This window comes from Microcaecilia unicolor, unplaced genomic scaffold (assembly GCF_901765095.1).
Source record: "Microcaecilia unicolor unplaced genomic scaffold, aMicUni1.1, whole genome shotgun sequence".
Lineage (NCBI taxonomy): Eukaryota > Metazoa > Chordata > Amphibia > Gymnophiona > Siphonopidae > Microcaecilia > Microcaecilia unicolor.
Genome location: NW_021963045.1, coordinates 1 through 22,055, shown reverse-complemented (window position 1 = coordinate 22,055; position 22,055 = coordinate 1). Strand labels below are relative to the sequence as shown.

Below are 22,055 nucleotides of genomic sequence, written 5' to 3'. Positions count from 1 at the left end.
CATATCTTATTGTAAGCCACACTGAGCCCGCAAAGAGGTGGGAAAATGTGGGATACAAATGCAATAAATAAATAAATAAACTATTTATTATACGATGCAGGGCTAATTGTAGCAGGGCCTGCTGAAACAGCAGCATGAGGTGGCAGGAAGTACCTGAAATAGCTACAGCCAGCAAGAAAAATTCACAGTGACTATATTGATACCTATGTGAACACTTGACGGGCACTATATAGAGAAAGACCCTTTCTCATGCATAACCCATTAGAAAAGGGAACCATAGGACTAGAAGAAGACTAAATACCAGGATGGATAAGGCAAAAACACTTTATTCTTGCAAGGTACACAAGGTGTCCTCAACACAGGCCGTGTTTCGGCATAAAAGCCTTCATCAGGAGAACACAGCTGAGTCTTCTAACCTTATTATGCTCAATGAGAATTGTAATTGTTTCATAGAATTTATGCTTCAAAATAAAATCAAGATAAAATCAGCATGCCCGCCAAATAAAAACAGCATTCAGTTGTTAGAATCAATGTAGGTAAGAGCCACAGCATACAAGTTGCTAGCGGACCCGCCAACTATAATTACAATTCTCATTGAGCATAATAAGGTTAGAAGACTCAGCAGACTAAACGTAATTAATCTTGAATTGAGAATGATGTGACTAGATGGACCATTCACGTCTTTATCTGCCGTCACTTACTATGATACTATCTAGCTTATTTTCGAAAGGGAAGGACGCCCATCTTCTGACACAAATCGGGAGATGAGTGTCCTTCTCCCGAGGTTGCCCAAATCGCCATAATCGAAAGCCGATTTTTTTGCGTCCTCAACTGCTTCTGTCGCGGCGATGACCAAAATTCACGGGGGCATGTTGGCACCGTACCGAAGGCGGGACTGGGGCGTGATTTAGAGATGGGCGTCCTTGGCTGATAATGGAAAAAAGAAGGGCGTCCATGACAAGCATTTGGCATACTTTACTTGGGTCCATTTTTTTCCACGACCAAGCCTCGAAAAGGTGACCGAACTGACCAGATGACCACCGGAGGGAATAGGGGATCACCTCCCCTTACTCCCCCAGTGGTCACCAATCCCCTCCCACCCCCCAAAAAATTAAAAAACATTTTTTCCAGCCTCTATGCCAGCCTCAAATGTCATACCCAGCTCCATCACAGCAGTATGCAGATCCCTAGAGCAGTTTTTAGTGGGTGCATTGCACTTCAGGCAGGTGGACCCAGGCCCACCCCGCCCCCCCACACCTGTTACACTTGTGGTGGTAAATGTGAGCCCTCCAAAACCCACCCAAAACCCACTGTACCCACATGTAGGTGCCCCCCTTCATCCCTAAAGGCTATGGTAGTGTTGTACAGTTGTGGGGAGTGGGTTTGGGGGGGGGGGGGTTGGAGGGCTCAGCACCGAAGGTAAGGGACCTATGCACCTGGGAGCAATTTGTGAAGTCCACTGCAGTGCCCCCTAGGGTACCCGGTTAGTGTCCTGGCATGTGAGGAGGACCAGTGCACTACGAATGCTGGCTCCTCCCACAACCAAATGGCTTGGATTTGGTCATTTCAGAGATGGGCGTCCTCGGTTTCCATTATCGCCGAAAACCGGGGACGACCATCTCTATGGCCGACCATCTCAACATTTAGGTCGACCATCTCTAAGGTCGACCTAAATGTTTAGATTTGGGCATCCCCGACCGTGTTATCGAAATGAAAGATGGACATCCATCTTATTTCGATAATACGGGTTTCCCCGTCCCTTCGCTGGAACGTCCTTAGAGTTGGATGCCCTTAGAGATGGTTGTCCCTGTTCGATTATGCCCCTTTATGTATTGTAGAAGCATTAGACGGATATCCTGGTCAGTGGCACTTACTTGGATACCAGATGCTGCCATCTGAATAAGTGCTTTTGAATATTGGACCCAGCTGTATTTTAATTTGCTTTAATTATTATCCCTGGATTCTATATATTGCAGCCAAAATTGAGTAACGAGCAATAACTAGCAATAATTGGGCACTAACAATCAATTATTATTATTATTATTTATTGCATTTGTATCCCACATTTTCCCACCTATTTGCAGGCTCAATGTGGCTTACAGCGACCCGTTATGGCAATGCCAGACCAGGTTACATCATACAATTGGTGTTACAAAGAAGTTAAAGTTAAAGAAGACAAGAGGGTTTGTTCAAGCAATTGTAGAAGGATACATCCTGAATAAAGTAGGATTGGTATTGTGTTGTAGTTAGTTAAGGGTTCTCTTGGTAGGCTTTGTTAAAGAGGTAAGTTTTCAAGGCTTTGTGGAAGTTAGTTAATTCGTTGATCTTTCTCAGGTGGGTTGGAAGTGAGTTCCATAGCTGCGTACTAATATAAGTAAAGCTGGTTGCGTGTGTTAGTTTGTATTTCAGTTCTTTACAGCTGGGGAAGTGTAAATTAAGAAAGGTGTGGGAAGATTTCTTAGCATTTCTGGGTGGAAGGTCGACGAGGTCTAGCATGTAGGTCGGAGCATCTCCGTAAATGATTTTATGAACAATTGTGTAAATCTTGAATGTGGTATGTTCTTTAAGTGGGAGCCAATGTAATTTCTTTCTTAGGGGTTTTGCACTTTCATATTTTGCTTTCCCAAATATGAGTCTGGCTGCGGTATTTTGGGCTGTTTGAAGTTTTTTGATGGTCTGTTCTTTACAACCGGTGTAAAGTGCATTCCAGTAGTCCAGGTGACTTCTTACCATTGACTGTATCAGGTTCCGAAAAATGTCCCTTGGGAAGAAAGGTTTTACTCTTTTGAGTTTCCACATGGAATAGAACATTTTCTTAGTAGGGTTCTTCACGTGATTATCAAGTGTGAGGTCTCGATCAATGGTGACTCCCAGGATTTTCAAGTTGTTTGAAATGGGAAGGGAGACGTTTGGGGTGGTTATGGTGGTGAATTTGTTTGTATTGTGTTGTGAGGTTATTATGAGACATTGTGTTTTTTCTGCATTGAGTTTCAGTTGAAATGCGTCCGCCCATGAGTGCATGATTTGAAAGCTTTGGTTGATTTCATTGGTGATTTCCTTTAGGTCGTGTTTGAATGGAATGTAGATCATGACATCGTCTGCATATATGTATGGGTTGAGCTTATGATTGTGTAATAGCAATTATTGCAGTTAATTGGCTCCAATTAGGATGTGCATGTACATCTTACTTAGCGCTATTCTATAAAGATGCGCATGCAAATTTTTTAGTGTACAAGTGAAAAGGGAGTGTGGCCATGGACAGGTCCGGGACGTTAACTAAAGATACACGCAGTATTACAGAATTCCGGGGACCTGCGCCTAATAAATGTGTGAGGGTTTCAGTTGGTGTAAATCCTCATGCCCAAAGTTTGCCATGGATCCTGGTGCTATACGCTATTCTACTTCAACCCGAGTATATTTGGATATAACTAGAAGAGGAACGTTTTCAGTAATTGGATATCGAAGTGGAATAAGCTGCCAAGTGGACTTTAAAATGAGCGTCGTGCACAAATATTTAAGCGACAATTGAAATCACATAAGTTATGTTTAGTGCACTATGTGCTCGCTGGTCTTGATTCTTTATCCATTTAGAGAATCTGGAAATTGTTTTTTTTTTTAATCTTTTTAGTTTTCTTTTTTGACTGTGTATTATGAAGAAGTTATTGTGATTGTTTTATTGTGATTTTATGTATGTATCTGCACCCTTCTCCTCCACCGCCAACTCCAGACTCTGTTCCTTTTATCTTGCTTCACCATATGCCTGGAATAGACTTCCTGAGTCGGTACGTCAAGCTCCACCTCTGGCCGTCTTCAAATCTGAGCTAAAAGCCCACCTTTTTGATGCTGCTTTTAACTCCTAACCCTGATTCACTTGTTCAGAACCCCTAATTTTATCATCCTCACTTTAATATTCCCTTATCTCTTGTTTGTCCTGTTTGTCTGTCCTAATTAGATTGTAAGCTCTGTCTGCAGGGACTGTCTCTTCATGTTCAAGTGTACAGCGCTGTGTACATCTAGTAGTGCTATAGAAATGATAAGTAGTAGTAGTAGTATTGTTTCACCACCCTGAATAAGGGCAGGTTATAAGTAATAAATCCAAAGGGCGTCCATCCCAGATCATCCTTTACAGAATAGCAATGAGTGCCAAGTTTCTTTTTAGCGCTGAATTTTGAGCACCATTTACTGAATCCAGTCCTACATGTGTATTGCCATGTAGACCACTAGGCTGTGCCATTATTGAGAGGTGATTAATCAATTTGAATATACATGCATGGAAATGGTGAACTCAAGGATGTATCTGGACACCAAATCTAAGAGCCTGAAATAGACGGCTCAGAGTCCTTCTTGCTTTAGATGCTGTGTGCGTCATTGCTTAGATAACTGAGAGTCACCATTTTCTTCGCATTCATTTAATTCAGTTTATTTTGATTTGCAGTATTATTTCATCCCTGTTTTGTTTGGGGGATATTTTCTTTTTGCCACCTATGTTGTAGGCAGAAAAAGTCTCGTGTGTTAACCACACAACAATTGGTCAGCGCTCGGCAATGTAGCTACACTGATAAGCCCAGAACATGCCTAGTCCACATCCCCAGACCCAGTGCTAAAAAATTAATTCTATTTCTTAGCATGTGGGTAGCATGTGCACAACCCAAAATGACCGCGGGACGCCTGAGCACAGCCCACGATAAGCATGTGTTGCCGCAGCTCAGTAAAGGGACCCTAAGAAACTCAAACCAAGAAGCTACACTGTGCAAATTGTCAGTGCTGGGCCTAAGAGAAGAGGCCTTTACAGCCAGGGTGCAATGTAGGGTTGCCATATTTTGTCCCCCCAAAAGGAGGACACATGCCCCGTCCCACCACACACCCACCCCACCCCCTTTCACACCCTGCCCTGCCCCCTTTCACACCCTCGCTCCACCCCCTGTCACATTTTCCCTTCCCCCCTGTCACATACCCCATCGCCCCCCCCTCCCCGTCACCCCCCTCCCCTTACCTTACTACTGCCCTGGTGGTCTAGTGACCTTTTCGGGGCAGGAAAGAGCCCCCTCTTTCCTGCACGGAGCGCTGCCCTGCATACATCCTTCCTGTTGCTGATCTCAGTGCCAATTCAAAATGGCCGCCGAGAGTTGACGTCTCACGAGGTCACTTCAACTCTCGGCGGCCATTTGGAATCGGCGCCGAGGATCAGCAACAGGAAGGTTGCACGCAGAGCAGCGCTCCGGGCAGGAAAGAGGGGCTCTTTCCTTCCCCGAAGGCGGTAGAGATCACTAGACCACCAGAGCACTAGTAAGTAAGGGGAGGGGAGGCTACAATCTGCCCGTTTGTCCGGATTTCTGGATAAACAGGCAGGTTGGCAAAACCCGCCCGGTTGCCCGGACATGCCCTCAAAAAAAGGACATGCCCGGGTAAATCAGGACATATGGTAACTCTAGTGCAGTGGAAGCCACTGTTCCCTCTAAGCTGCGCAGTCCCTCCAATTGTATTCCTGCCAGGGGGGGGGGTGGTTGCTCAATACTGTGTTTTAATCACTGTGGACCAGTGGTGTTCCTTGGTTGGCTGCCACCTGGTGGCGGATTGCCGCCCGCGCACCCCCTCCCCCCAGGGTGCAGCATCGTCCTCCCCAGGTGCATCACCTTGAAACACCCCCCCAGGTGCACTGTTCTTATTGCTGGGAGCACCCACGTGGCTGCCGGCTCCGCTGGTTCCCTGCTCCCTCTGACCCGGAACAGGAAGTAATATCAGAGGGAGCAGGAAACTGCTAGAGCCGACAGCCATGCGACTGCTCCCTGCACCCCACCTGCAGTGTGCCACTTGGGGTGGACTGCCCTACCGGCCCGCCCTCGGTACGCTACTGCTATGGACAGGCAGGTTCCCTGGAGTCCTGCAAAGCTGGCCTTGTCTCTCACTGTGAGAAAGTGATAGTGAAACAGCACCCCCTCCCCCCCCCCCCCCCCCACACACACAGACACTAGCAGGACTATAGGTGGAGCACTCCCACTCAGCTTAGAGGGAACAGTGGTGGAAGGTCTCATGTACTGACCTCATCAAAAATCTCATCAAACGTGGGTCTCCTTTCAGCCAGTTCACTCCAGCACTGTTTCATCAGCTGGATACATTCCATGGGGACCTGGTCAGGGGCCACAGTTGGGCGACATAATGGTGGGGGTTTCATCACTTTTCTTATAATTTCTGGAACAAAGGGAAAATTGTATCAGCCATCCAAGAGGAAATTGTGGTGTGCGGAACAGAAAAGTGTAAGATTTCTCCGCTCTAAGTTCTCAAAAGAAAGTCTCGTATAGAGAAGTAAATGAAGGCACATGAAGGGCAATCCTTTAACAGGGCAGCCACATTGGCATGCCATTTAAAAGCATAAGAAGATAAGAATAGCCATACTGGGTCAGACCAATGGTCCATCTAGTCCAGTATCCTGCTTCCAACAGTGGCCAATCCAGGTCACAAGTACCTGGCAGAAACCCAAAGAGTAGCAAGATTCATGCAACTGACCCCAGGGACAAGCAGTGGTTTTCCTATGTCTGTCTCAATAGCAGACTATGGACTTTTCCTCCTGGAACCTTTTTTAAACCCAGATACACTAACCGCTGATACCACATCCTCCGGCAACGAGATCCAGGCCTTAACTATTCGTTGAATGAAAAAAATATTTCCTCCTGCTTGTCTTAAAATTATTGCCATGTAACTTCCTTGACTGTCCCCCAGTCTTTGTACTGTTTGAAAGAGTAAAAAATCGATTTAAGCTTACCTGTTCTACACCGCTCAGGAGTTATGTACCTCTATTATATCCGTCTTCAGCTGTCTCTTTACCAAGCTGAAGAGCCCTAACCGCTTTAGCTTTTCCTCACACGAGAGAAGTTCCATCCGCTTTATCATTTTAGTCACTCTTCTTTGAACCTTTTCCAATTCCGCTATATCTTTTTGCGATAAGGCGACCAGCACTTGAGTGCCTAAATTATAGCACCTGGTTTTAGAATTGTTCCCTATGTCTTCGCCTACTTTCTATGCACCTGTACCCCCATCGAATTTATAAGATCCCATTAGAGCATGTAAATCACTGGTCGATATGCTCAAGTCCATTATAAAATTGCTCTGATAGCTCTGTGATTATATATTTGTATATATTTATACAAATTATAGGTCATCCAATATAAATATATTGCAATATCTGGTTAGCTAGATAAACATATGTGCAATATTTGACAATATTTCATATTTTGCTTTAACTTGGCAGTTGAAATATGTTTATCTTGGGTTCAATATTCAATGCACTTTAACTGGCCAGAAACGGTTCCTAGCAAGTTAAGGGTCCCTTTTATTGCTGGCCCAACACCATTTCTGGAGCTAGCAGAAATATTTGTAAAATATTTATGCAGGGAGTTACCTGGCGGTATGTGTCAGTCAGCTTTGCATAACCGGATATTCAATCTCGAAGCCCAGACAGGGTCCTGCACTGAATGTCCAGGAATAATGCCGGTGACGGTGAGCAAAATGCTAAGTACCACCAGCTGAATTTCAACCCCCCCCTCCCCCCCGTGTATTTATAACTTATTTTAGTGGTTTATAATATGAAGAGCAGAAAACACAAGAAGAACATTCCCTGCAGAAGTGAAGGCAAGAAGAAACAGCAGTGATGACCCAGGAGTTTCGGCACAACTTCACTTTGTTAATCGCATTTGTTAGAAGCTGTCACTTATGTGCTGTGAGTTCTGATAAAACCTGAGAACATCCAAGAATTTCTACTACTACTACTAGTTAACATTTCTAGAGTGCTACTAGGGTTACGCAGCGCTGTACAAATTAATAACTAAGGACGGTCCCTGCTCAGAAGAGCTTACAAACTAAAGGACGAAATGTCAAGTTGGGTAGTCTAGATTTCTTGAGTACAAGTGTTGTGATTAGGTGCCGAAAGCGACATTGAAGAGGTGGGTTTTGAGCAATGATTTGAAGATGGGTAGAGAGGGGGCCTGGCGTATGGGCTCAGGGAGTTTGTTCCAAGCATGGGGTGAGGCGAGGCAGAAAGGGCGGAGCCTAGAGTTGGCGGTGGTGGAGAAGGGTACTGAAAGGAGGGATTTGTCTTGGGAGCGGAGGTTACGGGTAGGGACGTAAGGGGAGATGAGAGTAGAGAGGTAGTGAGGGGCTGCAGATTGAGTGCATTTGTAGGTTAGTAGGAGAAGCTTGAACTGTATGCGGTATCTGATCGGAAGCCAGTGAAGTGACTTGAGGAGAGGGGTGATATGAGTATATCGGTCAAGACGGAAGATAAGACATGTGGCAGAGTTCTAGATGGACTGAAGGGGGATAGGTGGCTAAGTGGGAGGCCGGTGAGGAGTAGGTTGCAGTAGTTAAGGCGCGAGGTAATGAGAGAGTGGATGAGAGTTCGGGTGGTGTGCTCAGAGAGGAAGGGGCGAATTTTGCTAATGTTGTAGAGGAAGAAGCGACAGGTCTTGGCTATCTGCTGGATATGCGCAGAGAAGGAGAGGGAGGAGTCGAAGATGACGCCGAGGTTGCGGGCAGATGAGACGGGGATGATGAGGGTGTTATCAACTGAGATAGAGAGTAAAGGGAGAGAATATTACAGACTGTGGACCCTGATGCAGGCACATCATACCGGAATATGTCTGTGTCGGGTCACTGCGAATGCCAAGAACCATTTGGTGTTCTTTTGGGACTTATACTAAATCCTTGTATCGTAGTGGACTCCTGAGTTGTCTATCATCCCACTCCTTGGCTGTCTCCACTACTTTTGCTTGTTATATCAGTTTCTTTTTCATACCTTCAGGCGGCAGACCTGACATGCAGTACGGTGGACCCCGTACAACTACTTCTTGCAAGATAATTGCAAAACTGTAGACATCTCCTTTGAATGTGCCTCTTCTAGCCAGCATTTGATCTCTTAGCAGTTCAGGAGCCATCCAAAACAAGTCTAAAAGACAAAATACTTTCTTTTAAAAGTCTCCTTATTTTCTAACTCCTCTTACTCTCTTAGCTATCTACATGTTCTATCTTTGCTTATACCCTATGCTGTCAGTTAAAACGTTTATTGTGTATTGAGTTGAGATTGTAATGTAGCATACTAAGAGGGGCATAATTGAACGGCGCCGGCCAAATAGATGGCCGGCTCCACAAGGGGGCGGAGCCAACCGTAGTTTCAAAATACGGTTGGGGCCGGCTAAATCGATCGCCGGGTGTAGAGGAGATGGCTGGCTTCTTTTTCAGCCATAATGGAAACCGGGCCCGGCCATCTCAAACCTGGCGAAATGCAAGGCATTTGGTTGTGGGAGGAGCCAGCATTTGTAGTGCACTGGCCCCCCTCACATGCCAGGACACCAACCAGGCACCCTAGGGGGGCACTTCTAAAAATTAAAAAAAAAAAAGCTCCCAGGTGCATAGCTCCCTTACCTTGGGTACTGAGCCCCCAAAATCCCCCCTCCCCAAAACCCTCTCCCCGCAACTCTACACCATTACCATAGTCCTAAGGGGTGAAGGGGGGCACCTACATGTGGGTACAGTGGGTTTTGGTTTTTTTTGGAGGGCTCAACATTAACCACCACAAGTGGAACAGGAAGGGAGGGATGGGCCTGGGTCCACCTGCCTGAAGTGCACTGCACTCACTAAAACTGCGCCACGGACCTGCATACTGCTGTCAGGGAGCTGGGTATGACATTTCAGGCTGGCATGCAGGCTGGCAAACACCTTCAAACCTCATTGAAAAATATAATGAATTCATCAAAAGCTTTCAATGGTTTGTCAAATTGGTTCATCAAACCTCTTAAAGAAACCTGAAGCTTGGTTTGGGTTTTTCAAACAAATTTACTTCAGATTTTGTCAAATTGGCAAATTTACTTTCTGAATTTTCAAAGCTCCAAGGCCAGTTCCCCAGCCTCCTTTGAACTCTTCCAGATTCTTTCAAATTCTCCACAGATTTGCTGGTAAGAAATATAAGAGTTGCCCTAGGAGATCTGGGGAGAATCCAAAAATTCTGGCAAGGTCAAAATAGGCTAAAATTGGACAAATTTGACCTTGACTTGTCTGCACGTCTTGAGTGTTTACAGCGGTCTAAGCACAGACATGCAGGACTTGTACTCGAACAAACATAGGGGCCTTTTACAAAGGTACACTGAAAAATGGCCTGCGGTAGCGTAGACGTGGGTTTTTGGTGCGCGCAGAATCATTTTTCAGCGCACCTGTAAAAAATGCCTTTTTTTAAATTTTTGCCGAAATGGACCTGTGGTAAAATGAAAATTGCCGCACATCCATTTTTGGTCTGAGACCTTACCGCCAGCCATTGATCTAGCGGTAAAGTCTCATGGAGTAACCGGGCAGTAATGACCTACGTGCGTCAAACGCCACTTGGTATGCATCCAATACGCACGTCCCAAAATAAAAATGATTTTCAGATGTGCATGTTGGACATGGGCCAAAAATGAAATTACCACAAGAGCCATGCGGTAGCTGGGTGGTAAACTCCATTTTGGCGTGCATTGGGTGCGCGTAGACACTTACGCGGCTTAGTAAAAGGGCCCCATAAGCGTGATTTATCGTTAAAAGATTTTCAATGGGATTTGATATATTTATCTTTACTTGCGTTGTAGTTCAGTACCACCTATCCCACCAAACAAGAATTAAGTGGATATGGGGGTGAATTTTATATACGGGGCCAATAAGTGCTATTCTATAAACTGCACTTACGGGGTCTTTTGCTAAGCTGCAGTAGAGTTTTTAGCGCGTGCTAATGGTTAGAATGTACTAAAGCCCCTCCGAGAAAAACTGCATTGGCTGCCAATCAAAATCTGCACCCTGGTCCACAAAATTATCTATGGCCAAGTCCCAGGATATATGACAGAAATTACAGACCTACCACTCAGAAACACAACCAGATCATCTCGAACATACCTAAACCTCCACTACCCAAGCTGCAAAAGAATTAAATACAAAACAACCTATGCGTCCAGCTTCTCCTATATAAGCACATAATTATGGAACGCACTGCCAAAAGTTGTGAAGACAACTTGCGACCACCTAAACTTCAGGAAATCATTAAAAACCTACCTGTTCAAAAAGGCATACCCCACCGACCCAACATAAATGCCTGCACTCTGCAACACAACATAACCAAAGCTTGTAATAGACACTACCTAATCTTTCCTCTCCTTGAGCCCCATTGTAACTGAAACATATGTTCCTTACTCAACCACAATACCACCTGTATTTGTTTCTCCACCGGAGATGGCGAATGCATCTACGGTACTATGTAAGCCACATTGAGCCTGCAAATAGATGGGAAAATGTGGGATACAAATGTAACAAATAAATAAATGATTGAGACACCCTGGGCGTCTCTAGCATTTAGGGAGTGTTAATCATTAGCGTGCGCTAAAAATGCTACCATGGCTTAGTATAAGGCCCCAATAAAGATAGGCACGGTTTATAGAATAGCGCTTATGCCCAAGATTTATGCCTAATTTTAGGAATGCCATATGCGCCAACTGAAAACGTGGTACAAATTGTCATGCCTAAATTACATGTGTATCCCCATTATTCTACTGCACACACACATTTTAGGAATACCTTCATTCTACCCTCATTCCATCCATGACCCTCCCATTTCTGCACCCCCTTTTTGAACTCACGTGTAAAATTTAGGTGCAGACCCTGAGCCTAAATTTATGCATAAATATTGCAACTAAATCTAATTAGTGACAGTAATTGCTTGTTAACAAACCAATTATCAACACTAATTAGATCATTATTCAATTAAATTGCACATGCAAATTGGGCACGTGCACAAATTTGCACAAAGAATTTTTAGCGACTTTTATAGAATTTGGGGGATGGTGTTTAAGTACTGCAGATAGAAATGAAAATAGCCTATACAGATGTTTTTCCTGCTTAGTTCACTGACCTTCTGGATGTGGCTGAACATATGGACACTTCTGTGCCTCAACAATCTCATTATATCCACAATCGGTGATCTTTAACACAAAACGCCCATCTACGACGCAGTTTCGAGACTTGAGACGTCCATGGGGGAAATCATGATGATGTAAATATCTCATGCCCTGTGAAAAAATATAATAGAATACATTTACAGGAATGATAAGAACATAAGAATAGCCATACTGGGTCAGACCAATGGTCTATCTAGCCCAGTACCCTGCTTCCAACAGTGGCCAATCCAGGTCACAAGTACCTGGCAGAAACCCAATTAGTAACATTCCATGCTACAAATCCCAGGGCAAGCAGTGGCTTCCCCCATGTCCTTCTCAATAACAGACTATGGACTTTTCCTCCAGGAACTTGTCCAAACCTTTTTTAAACCCAGATACGCTAACCGCCGTTACCACATCCTCTAGCAACGAGTTTGCCGATTGCCATTCCATACTGATGGTGTTACAGTTGTTTCCTTATTTTGGACTTATTGACTGTTGTTCCTGTGCTATCAACTTACCTGAATTGCTTTCACTCCTGAAGCAGGCGCTTGCTGTGCCAAAACGCAGGAGTGTGTCGAGTCTATTGTGCATAGCAGTCAAGAGTTCTTGAGATTACATATAAATAAAAAGCACCCTTGTGTTGGAACTGAATTGGTCTACCCTCGTTTTTTTCTTTTCTTGTTGTCTCTGTTGGTGTGCTTGGGGGCTTCTTCTGCTTTTTGTTGACAGTGCCTAAGATCAGGCGCCCACTTATGGGATTGCCATAAGTGGGCCCCATAATTTTTTATGTGGTAGAATGTTATCCCTGGAAACCAAACGCAGGCACAGCAAACAGGAAGAACCTCTTCAAAAAGGCACAAACAGGAAAAAGTAGAGGCTGGCCAAAAAGACGATCCACCACAGGAGATGTGGAGGGGCATAATCGAACGGGGTGCCCAAGTTTTCCTGAGGGCGTCCTCGCAGGACGTCCCCGCGAAGGGGCGGGGAAACCTGTATTATCGAAACAAGATGGGCGGCCATCTTTCGTTTCGATAATACGGTTGGGAACTCTCAAATCTCAACATTTAGGTCGACCTTAGAGATGGTCGTCCTTAGAGATGGCCGTCCCTGGTTTTCGGCGATAATGGAAACCGAGGACGGCCATCTCAGAAACGACCAAATGCAAGCCATTTGGTTGTGGGAGGAGCCAGCATTCATAGTGCACTGGTCCCTCTGACATGACAGGACACCAACTGGGCACCCTAGGGGGCACTGCAGTGGACTTCAGAAAAAGCTCCCAGGTGCATAGCTCCCTTACCTTGTGTGCTGAGCCCCCCAAACCCACTCCCCACAACTGTACACCACTACCATAGCCCTTGGGGATGAAGGGGGGCACCTAGATGTGGGTACAGTGGGTTTGTGGTGGGTTTTGGAGGGCTCACATTTACCACCACAAGTTTAACAGGTAGGGGAGAGATGGGCCTGGGTCCGCCTGCCTGAAGTGCACTGCAGTACCCACTAAAACTGCTCCAGGGACCTGCTTACTGCTGTCATAGAGCTGGGTATGATATTTGAGGCTGGCATAGAGGCTGGAAAAAATATTTTAAAATTTATTTTTTTAGGGTGGAAAGGGGTTAGTGACCACTGGGGGAGTAGGGGTAGGTCATCCCCAATTCCCTCCGGTGGTCATCTGGTCATTTAGGGCACATTTTTGTGGTTTGGTCATAAAAAAAAAAGGACCAAGTAAAGTCGGCCAAGTGTTTGTCAGGGACACCCTACTTTTTTCCATTATCGGCAGAGGACGCCCATGTGTTAAGCACGCCCCAGTCCGGCCTTCGCTATGCTTCCGACTCGCCCCCGGGAAATTTGGTCGTCCCTGCGACGGAAAGCAGTTGAGGATGCCCAAAATCGGCTTTTGATTATGCCGATTTGGGCGACCCTGGGAGAAGGACGCCCATCTTCCAATTTGTGTCGAAAGATGGGCGCCCTTCTCTTTTGAAAATAAGCCTGTTAGCTAACAAAGGGCCCCTGTTACCGCAGCAGGTAAAAGGTAGATCTTTTTTTTTTTTTTAAGAAATGGCCGTGCGGCAACTGAATCACTTGCCACGCAGCCATTTTGGAGGGGAGTCCATAAAGCCACCCATTGAGGTGATGGTTGTTGGATTATTTGTAGTAAATAATTAGCAGATTTTAGTACACACAGCTTCAGCTTTAGAAATGTTAATTTCTTTCTTCATCTCTCTCTCATTCACCCCTGAATAATTCACTGCTGAGTCACTTTAAAGTTGAAGTAACAAAACATCTGTTTACTCACAGTTTGCAGTTAGATTATAATCAGACAGGCTTATATATACATATTACTATACATTTGTATTATCAGCTCCTTCCATGTGCTTAGATGGTAATGGATGCTCACACCACCATAGATCCTCTCAGGTTAGGAGAGATCATGAGCTCCATGTGCTCCATGTGCTGCATCTGCTGCATCTAACCCCCACAGGAAGTTGCATAGCTGTGTGACCTCTCTAAGTAATTCACATCAGAGGTCACAGAGTAATCACAGAGAAATAATAGGTGACAGGCAATGCATGTAAAATACAATTACATTCCAACAAACCCCTTCTCATGCATTACTGTCATGCAATTATTTATTCATACAAAGTCCAAGCTTTATACGCAGATTCACAAAATGTTCTCTGGGTAACGGTTTGGTCATGATGTCAGCTGTCATCTCACTGGTGTGACAATAGTGTAGACTGATGACCCCTTCTTTCGCCAACTCTCGCACGTTGTGGTATTTCGTTGCGATGTGCTTGGTGCGTGACTGAACCTTGTCATTCTGTGACAGTCGGATGCAGCTCTGATTATCTTCCATTATCTGGATTGGTCTCTTTTCAGCTATTCCGAAATCCAGCATAAGTTTTTCAATCCACATCAGTTCTCTGCACGCTTCCGATACGGCCACGTATTCAGCTTCTGTAGAAGACAAACTCACAATACTTTGTTTATGACTGGCCCATGAAATTTGTACATTTCCATACATAAACACATATCCACTTGTGGATTTATAATCAGAATGATCCCCTGCCCAATCTGAATCACAGTAACATATTAGCTTTGGATTACTATTGGCTGAAATCTTTAATTTACAATCAATGGTACCCTTTAAATACCTTACCATCCTTTTAACTGCAGTCCAATCTGATTTGGTAGGTGAGCTGACCCTTCTGCTCAAAATTCCTACTGCATTTGCTATATCAGCCCTGTATGTGGTAGCTAGATATAAAAGCTTACCTATGGCTGATCTATATTGGATGTTATTTGGTAAAGGTTCTCTTACTGTTTCATCCTTCAGAAAATCAGTGATCATGGGAGTGCTTACAACTTGGGCATCTTGCATACCTAAACTTTCAATAAGCTCATTTATTTTCTGCTTCTGGCTTAGAAGATAAGAACCATCACTTTGTTTCTCAATTTTTATACCAAGATAGTATGACACATTTCCAAGTTCTTTTATCTCAACATTAAGGTTTAAATATTTTACAATGTCCTTGTACTCTTGCTCACTTTTGCTTGCAATGAGCAGATCATCAACAAAAGCTAAAATGTATGCATATTGTCCATTTGTGCACCTAGTGTACAAACATTTATCTGCTTCACCTTGCTTAAATCCTAAATTTGTCAATATTTCATGCAATTTTTCATTCCAACATTTTGCACTTTGCTTTAATCCATAAAGACCTTTGTTTAATTTACACACTAGCTGTCTTTGTTTTGTATTTATGAAACCTGTTGGCTGTTCCATGTACAAGTCTTCAGTTATATCTCCGTGAAGAAATGCTGTTTTCACATCAATGTGGTTGACTTGCATGCCTTTTGAGACTGCAATGCTCAGAAGTGTTCTGATTGTCGTGTGTTTCACTACAGGTGCAAACACTTCATCAAAATCTTCTCCATATTTTTGAAGATATCCCTTTGCCACTAATCTGGCTTTATACCTTTCCACTTTTCCTTGTGCATTCCTTTTTAACTTGAATACCCATTTGCATCCTATAGCTTTCTTGCCAGGAGGTAATTTTGCAAGAATCCAAGTATTATTTTTATCCAATGCATCAATTTCTTCTTGTGCAGCTTTATGCCATTCAGCAGCTTCTTCTGCTGGCATTTTCTCAATCTCATCCCATGTTAAGGGCTCTTGAGCTTCTGCTGACTTTGTTAGGTAAGACAGTCTTGGGGGTGGAACACCTTTGTTTTCCCTGGATGAGCGTCTGACTACAGGTTGGTCCGACCTTTCTGCATCCTCTAAATCTGAGAGTCCTTCTCCAATTGATTCCCCTTCTCCAACTATACTGTCTTCTTCAATGATCCTTTCTGTGTCTGCTTCCTCTGCCTGTTCCTCATTAGATACAGATGAGTTGCTTTCAGACATCTGCCTTGGTATGGCATTTATATACACTGGCATGTCTATTATGGTTCTAGTTTCATATTCTGGATGATAAGGCTCATCTGGGATAATCCAGCCTTTATCAACCCTTTTGTTTTCATCAAAATATGTAACATGTCTTATGCCAACAATGCCAGTTTTCAGATTCAAAATTCTATATCCTTTGTGTCCTGGAGCATAGCCAACTAAAATGCCCCTTTCTGTTGTGGAATCCAGCTTATGCCTTCTTTGCTTTGGTACATGAGCATATGCTGTACTTCCAAATGTTCTTATGTGTGACAGGTTTGGCTTCCTACCATGCCATGTCTCATGTGGTGTGCGCTCAGCGCCTTTAGTTGGCATTCTGTTTTGTAGGTACACTGCTGTGAGAATGGCTTCCCCCCATAGTCTTTTAGGGAGATTGCTATCTGACAGCATACATCTGGTCATTTCCACAAGTGACCTAAATTTTCTCTCTGCAACAGAATTTTGCTCTGGTGTATAAGCTACTGTTGTGATATGCTGAATGCCTTCTTGTTCTAGAAATGTGCGCATGCTTTGTGAAGTGAACTCACCACCATTGTCGGTCTGAAGAACCTTTGGTTTTCTTTCAAATTTATTGCTCACCATGGCTACGTATTTCTTCAGCATGTCTGTGACTTGACTTTTTTCTTTCAGCAAATAGGCCACACAATATCTAGAGAAATCATCCAAGAATATTAGCACATATCTGTTATTTCCCAATGATGGGATATTAAACGGTCCACATAAGTCACTGTGTAATAAGTCCAGCACTTTATTACTCCTATTTCCTGTGTATGCAGGAAATGAGGGTCTCACACCTTTTTGTGTAACACAGTCTATGCATTTCTCAATTTTACCAGCATCTGCACTTATCTGAATGCCGGTGGCCAGTTGCTTACTGTAAAGATCCTGGATCACCTTAGAATCACGATGTCCCAGGCGGCGGTGCCAGATTTCCAGACTACATTTACCATCATTCTTCCTTACTTGCGCCATATGTGAGGCTTCACCTGAAATGCTCAGTTTATAAACATCATTATGCATAAAAGCTTCAGCATACACTTCATCATTTTTAGAGATTGTGCACTTACTGTTTTCAAAATGAATCACAAATCCCTTCTTATCTAATGTAGATACACTAAGCATATTGCAAACTGCTTGGGGAATATACAAGACATCACTTACAGGAATTTCTTTAACTTCATTAGACACTTTGCATTTTAAGAATCCAATACCTTTTGCTTGGATCTTAGCAGTCCCTGCGTTTGCAGTTTTAAGAATACCTTCCTCTGGACACATTTCCTGAAAGAAATCCTTACAATTGGTTAAATGGCATGTGCTCCCCGAATCCAAAATCCAAGTACTTTCATTTGAATTATTATTTACCATAGTCAAAGATTTTTCTGCCATTAGAAAGCCCTTGTGTTTATCTTTGTCCTTCATACATTTCCTGGTTTGAAAATTCTTTAGTTCCATTGGCTTAGGTGAGCTAGAGGGAGTGTTTTGTGTTTCCTTACACCATTTAGATACATGTCCTTCCTTTCCACATGAGTAGCAAATCAGCTTGCCCTTGGGTGGAGTTTTCCCATAGCTCCGCCTTCCTCTGTTCTTTGCCAAGAAATTTGTTTCATTTCTCTCTGACTTGCTTTGAGAACACATCTCCTCAGAATCATTTATTATGCATTCCTGCCTTAGTTTTGATGTTGCCTGTTCAAAAGATTGCCCTTCAATGGCCTCATTTACAGACCTAAAAACATCAAACTTCTTTGATAGTGAGGTAAAAAGAAATGCTCTTTTCAATGCATCACACATGGGAATTCCAGAAAGTTCTAGCTTTTGAAATGAAGACATAAGATGCATAATGTGATCATTACATTTACTTTTATCCCTTAATTTGGTTTCATTCAACTCTGCCAGCCAAATTGGTTGCTGCTTTGCATATGTAGTTGCATACATAGTTCTCAGTTTATATAAAATGTCCTTTGGTGTATCTTTTCCCTCCACTAATATGGCTTGTTTCTCTGAGAGAGCTTCCAAAAGCATGCACTTCACATAATAGTTTGCATTGTCCCATTCAGCCATATTTTCAGCTGTTCTGTCTTGGTCTAAGCATATATCTAATCTTTTTGCTCGAAGGAGACATATGAATCTTAGTTCCCACTGCTGATAATTAAACTCAGTTAATTTAGGCACCTTGAGAGAATAGAAAAATGGTGAATTTCTTCCCTCAGCCATTTTCTTAGCCTTCTGTCTGCTGTGTGGGGGGGGGGGGAGAGAGACAGACTGAATCTTTCCTTTAAAACTTAAGAGAAAAATGTGGCCTTTTTTCTGCCTGGTAATATTTCTCTTCTTTTCAATTCCTGAGCCCTGGGCCCATAACCCTTTTGTTGGATTATTTGTAGTAAATAATTAGCAGATTTTAGTACACACAGCTTCAGCTTTAGAAATGTTAATTTCTTTCTTCATCTCTCTCTCATTCACCCCTGAATAATTCACTGCTGAGTCACTTTAAAGTTGAAGTAACAAAACATCTGTTTACTCACAGTTTGCAGTTAGATTATAATCAGACAGGCTTATATATACATATTACTATACATTTGTATTATCAGCTCCTTCCATGTGCTTAGATGGTAATGGATGCTCACACCACCATAGATCCTCTCAGGTTAGGAGAGATCATGAGCTCCATGTGCTCCATGTGCTGCATCTGCTGCATCTAACCCCCACAGGAAGTTGCATAGCTGTGTGACCTCTCTAAGTAATTCACATCAGAGGTCACAGAGTAATCACAGAGAAATAATAGGTGACAGGCAATGCATGTAAAATACAATTACATTCCAACAATGGTAACGGCTCCCGCGCTAACCCAGCGTGGCACTGCCCAATTACCGCCAGCTACACACCGGCACTACAAAAAGAAATATATATTTGTAGCGCTGGATATCATGGCGCATGGGGGGGGGATAGCCCAGCGTTACTTCCTTTTTAGCAAGTGGTAAGCCCGTGTTTGGCTTACTGCCACTTTGTGAAAGGGGCCCAAAGTGTTATTTGCCTACATCTCTTGTGGTGGATCGTCTTTTTGGCCAGTCTCTACTTTCTCCTGTTGGAACATTATCCCTGCCAAAACATGGCCATGTATGGTTTTATTCTTGGTCTTTCATAGACTTCTTTGATTTCTAATAAACATTATTATTATTATTATCATTTGTATAGCGCTACCAGACGCACGCAGCGCTGAACACCTGATACAAAGAGACAGTCCCTGTTCAAAAGAGCTTACAATCTAAATAATACAGACTGACAAGACAGTTACGGGTGAGGGAGTAATGGGAGCTAAAAAGCAGCAGTGAAAATGTGGGTTTTCAGCATAGATTTGAAAACAGGTAGGGATGGAGCTAGACGTATAGGTCCAGGAAGTCTATTCCAGGCATAAGGTGCCGCGAGAGAAAAGGAGCGAAGCCTGGAATTAGCAATGGAGGAGAAGGGGGTCGACGAGAGATTTGTCCAGTGAGCGGAGTTCACGGGGAGGAATGTAGGGAGAGATGAGAGTGGAGAGGTAATGGGGGGCTGCAGAGTGGATGCACTTAAAAGGTCAGTACGAGAAGTTTAAACTGAATGCGGAAGCGGACAGGGAGCCAGGGAAGTGACTTGAGAAGTGGGCTAGTGTGGGTATAACGATTCTGGCGGGAAATAAGTCATGCTGCAGAATTTTGGACAGATTGGAGAGGAGAGAGATGGCTGAGCGGAAGATCAGTGAGAAGTAAATTGCGATAGTCCAAGCGAGAGGTGACAAGGGTGCGGATAAGGGCTCTGGTAGCATCTTTATGATAAACATCTTTATGATATCTGATACTGGGAGCACTATTTAGTCTCAACGGCTGCCGAAACCAATGTGGCTATTGCCTGAGCATCATACCTCCTATATCCCCAAATAAAAAAACTAAACAAATTAAACTTTCATCCACAATCACAAAAATAGGTGAAGGTACTTTGAGAAGTGTGAGTTACCTTAATTAAATCTAATAAGAGAGATGTTTTAAACATCCAGTCCAGTTTAACATCTTCATTTCTTAGCAGGTCCTCCAAGCTACCTCGGGAGCAGTGCTCAGTCACAATAGCGAAAAAGCCGCAGTCGGAGAAAAAGCCCAGGAATGGGTTCACATTTTCATTCCGCAATGCTTTCAGCTGAGAGAAAAACGAAACTGCAATAAAAATCTGTCCCAGCTGCAGGCAAACAACAGTCACTCTACCTTCTGCGCTCTGGCTGTACTACTAAGGAACCCAGGGGCGGACTGAGGGTGGTCTGGGCCCCCTACCCGGTTGCACCCCCTGCCGCTGCCGCCGCTGCTCCCACTGCCCTGGTCCTAACTGAGGGGTCCTGGTAGTCTGGTGGCCTCTGTGTGTGTGTGGGGGGGGGGGGGGGAGTTTCATTCCTGTTCGCTGCGCTGCTGCTATTCCCTTGACAGCTGGCACCACCATGTTTTCAAAATGGCGGCTAAGACTTCCCGCAGTAGTCTCGCGGGTCTTGACAGTCTCAAGAGGGAGTATTGGCCGCCATTTTTATAATACGGTGGTGCCGAGCGGGGGAAATAGTGTCAGCCCAGCGGGCCGGGCAGCAAAGAACATGTCCCCCCCCCACCACTGTGGCCAATAGATCACCAGCGGTACGCCGGGCATCCGGTCATCAGGGCAGAGCCTTTGGGCACTGCCCGGTTGACCGAATGGTCAGTCCACCACCTGACAGGACACTATTGTGAGTGGAGGAGTAGCCTAGTGGTTAGTGCAGTAGACTTTGATCCTGGGTTTGATTCCCACTGCAGGCACAGGCAGCTCCTTGTGACTCTGGGCAAGTCACTTAACCCTCCATTGCCCCTGGTACAAAATAAGTACCTGAATATATGTAAACCGCTTTGAACATAGTTGCAAAAAAAACCTCAAAGGCAGTATATCAAGTCCCATTTCCCTTCTCCATATTGGCACCTTAATGTCTAGATTTAAGTCTGGTCTTAACACCTACTTTAGCTCCCCATTTGGGGTCTGACAGACTAGGCTCAGCAACAGACATGGCACCAGCTGCCATCAGATTTTCTTCTGTATATTTTCTGATTTTTCAATGAGCATTTTACTATTTTGTAAACCTCTTTGAGGCTTCCTGCAAAGGATGGTATAGCAAGTCTTGTAATAAACATAAATATAAGCGATTCTGGTGAGAGGAGTGGCAGATTTATGCCACTTTTTGGACATTTTTCTCTTTTGAAAATGAGCCCCCATAGGAACCTATGGAACTTTGTAAGTCTATGTGCTTTGAAAATGAGCCCTTCTATGTGTTAGAGATGCAGGCGGTTGACAAAACTTGGCCAAGTTGGGCAGGGCCACCGAGAGACTAGGCTGGGCCCAGGGCAAGGCTGCCCCGTCTCCGCCCCCCCCCCCCCCCCCGTCGCTCCCCCTGCCATTGCAGTCTGCGGTCTCACCTGCCTGCCTCCACGGCTCCAGGCCCCCTTCATTCAAAGCGGCAGTCGCAAATCGCATCTCTTCTGGCCAGGGGCATAGCCAGACACCCAAGTTTGGGTGGGCCTGGACCCAAGGTGGGTGGGCAGACTCCACCTTCTTCTACAAGTGATTTGGTTTCTCCCTCTCTCACCTGCATGCAATAAGGTCTTCCAAACATCCCCTCTCCCCCGTAT

General features: G+C 44.3%; 1 protein-coding gene across 1 annotated transcript in view; it reads right to left on the bottom strand.

Annotated features, from left to right (window-relative positions):
• Nucleotides 1-20,556, bottom strand: part of LOC115458829 (retinal guanylyl cyclase 2-like) — a gene marked incomplete at its 5' end in the record, with an annotated part of 50,648 nt that extends 30,092 nt beyond the window's left edge. The window contains 4 exons of the mRNA XM_030188648.1: nucleotides 6,041-6,189; nucleotides 8,789-8,938; nucleotides 11,918-12,074; nucleotides 20,380-20,556. Of these exons, the coding sequence (XP_030044508.1) occupies nucleotides 6,041-6,189; nucleotides 8,789-8,938; nucleotides 11,918-12,074; nucleotides 20,380-20,556 (633 nt within the window). The remainder of the gene's footprint in view (nucleotides 1-6,040; nucleotides 6,190-8,788; nucleotides 8,939-11,917; nucleotides 12,075-20,379) is intronic.
• Between the last annotated feature and the right edge of the window lie 1,499 nt (nucleotides 20,557-22,055).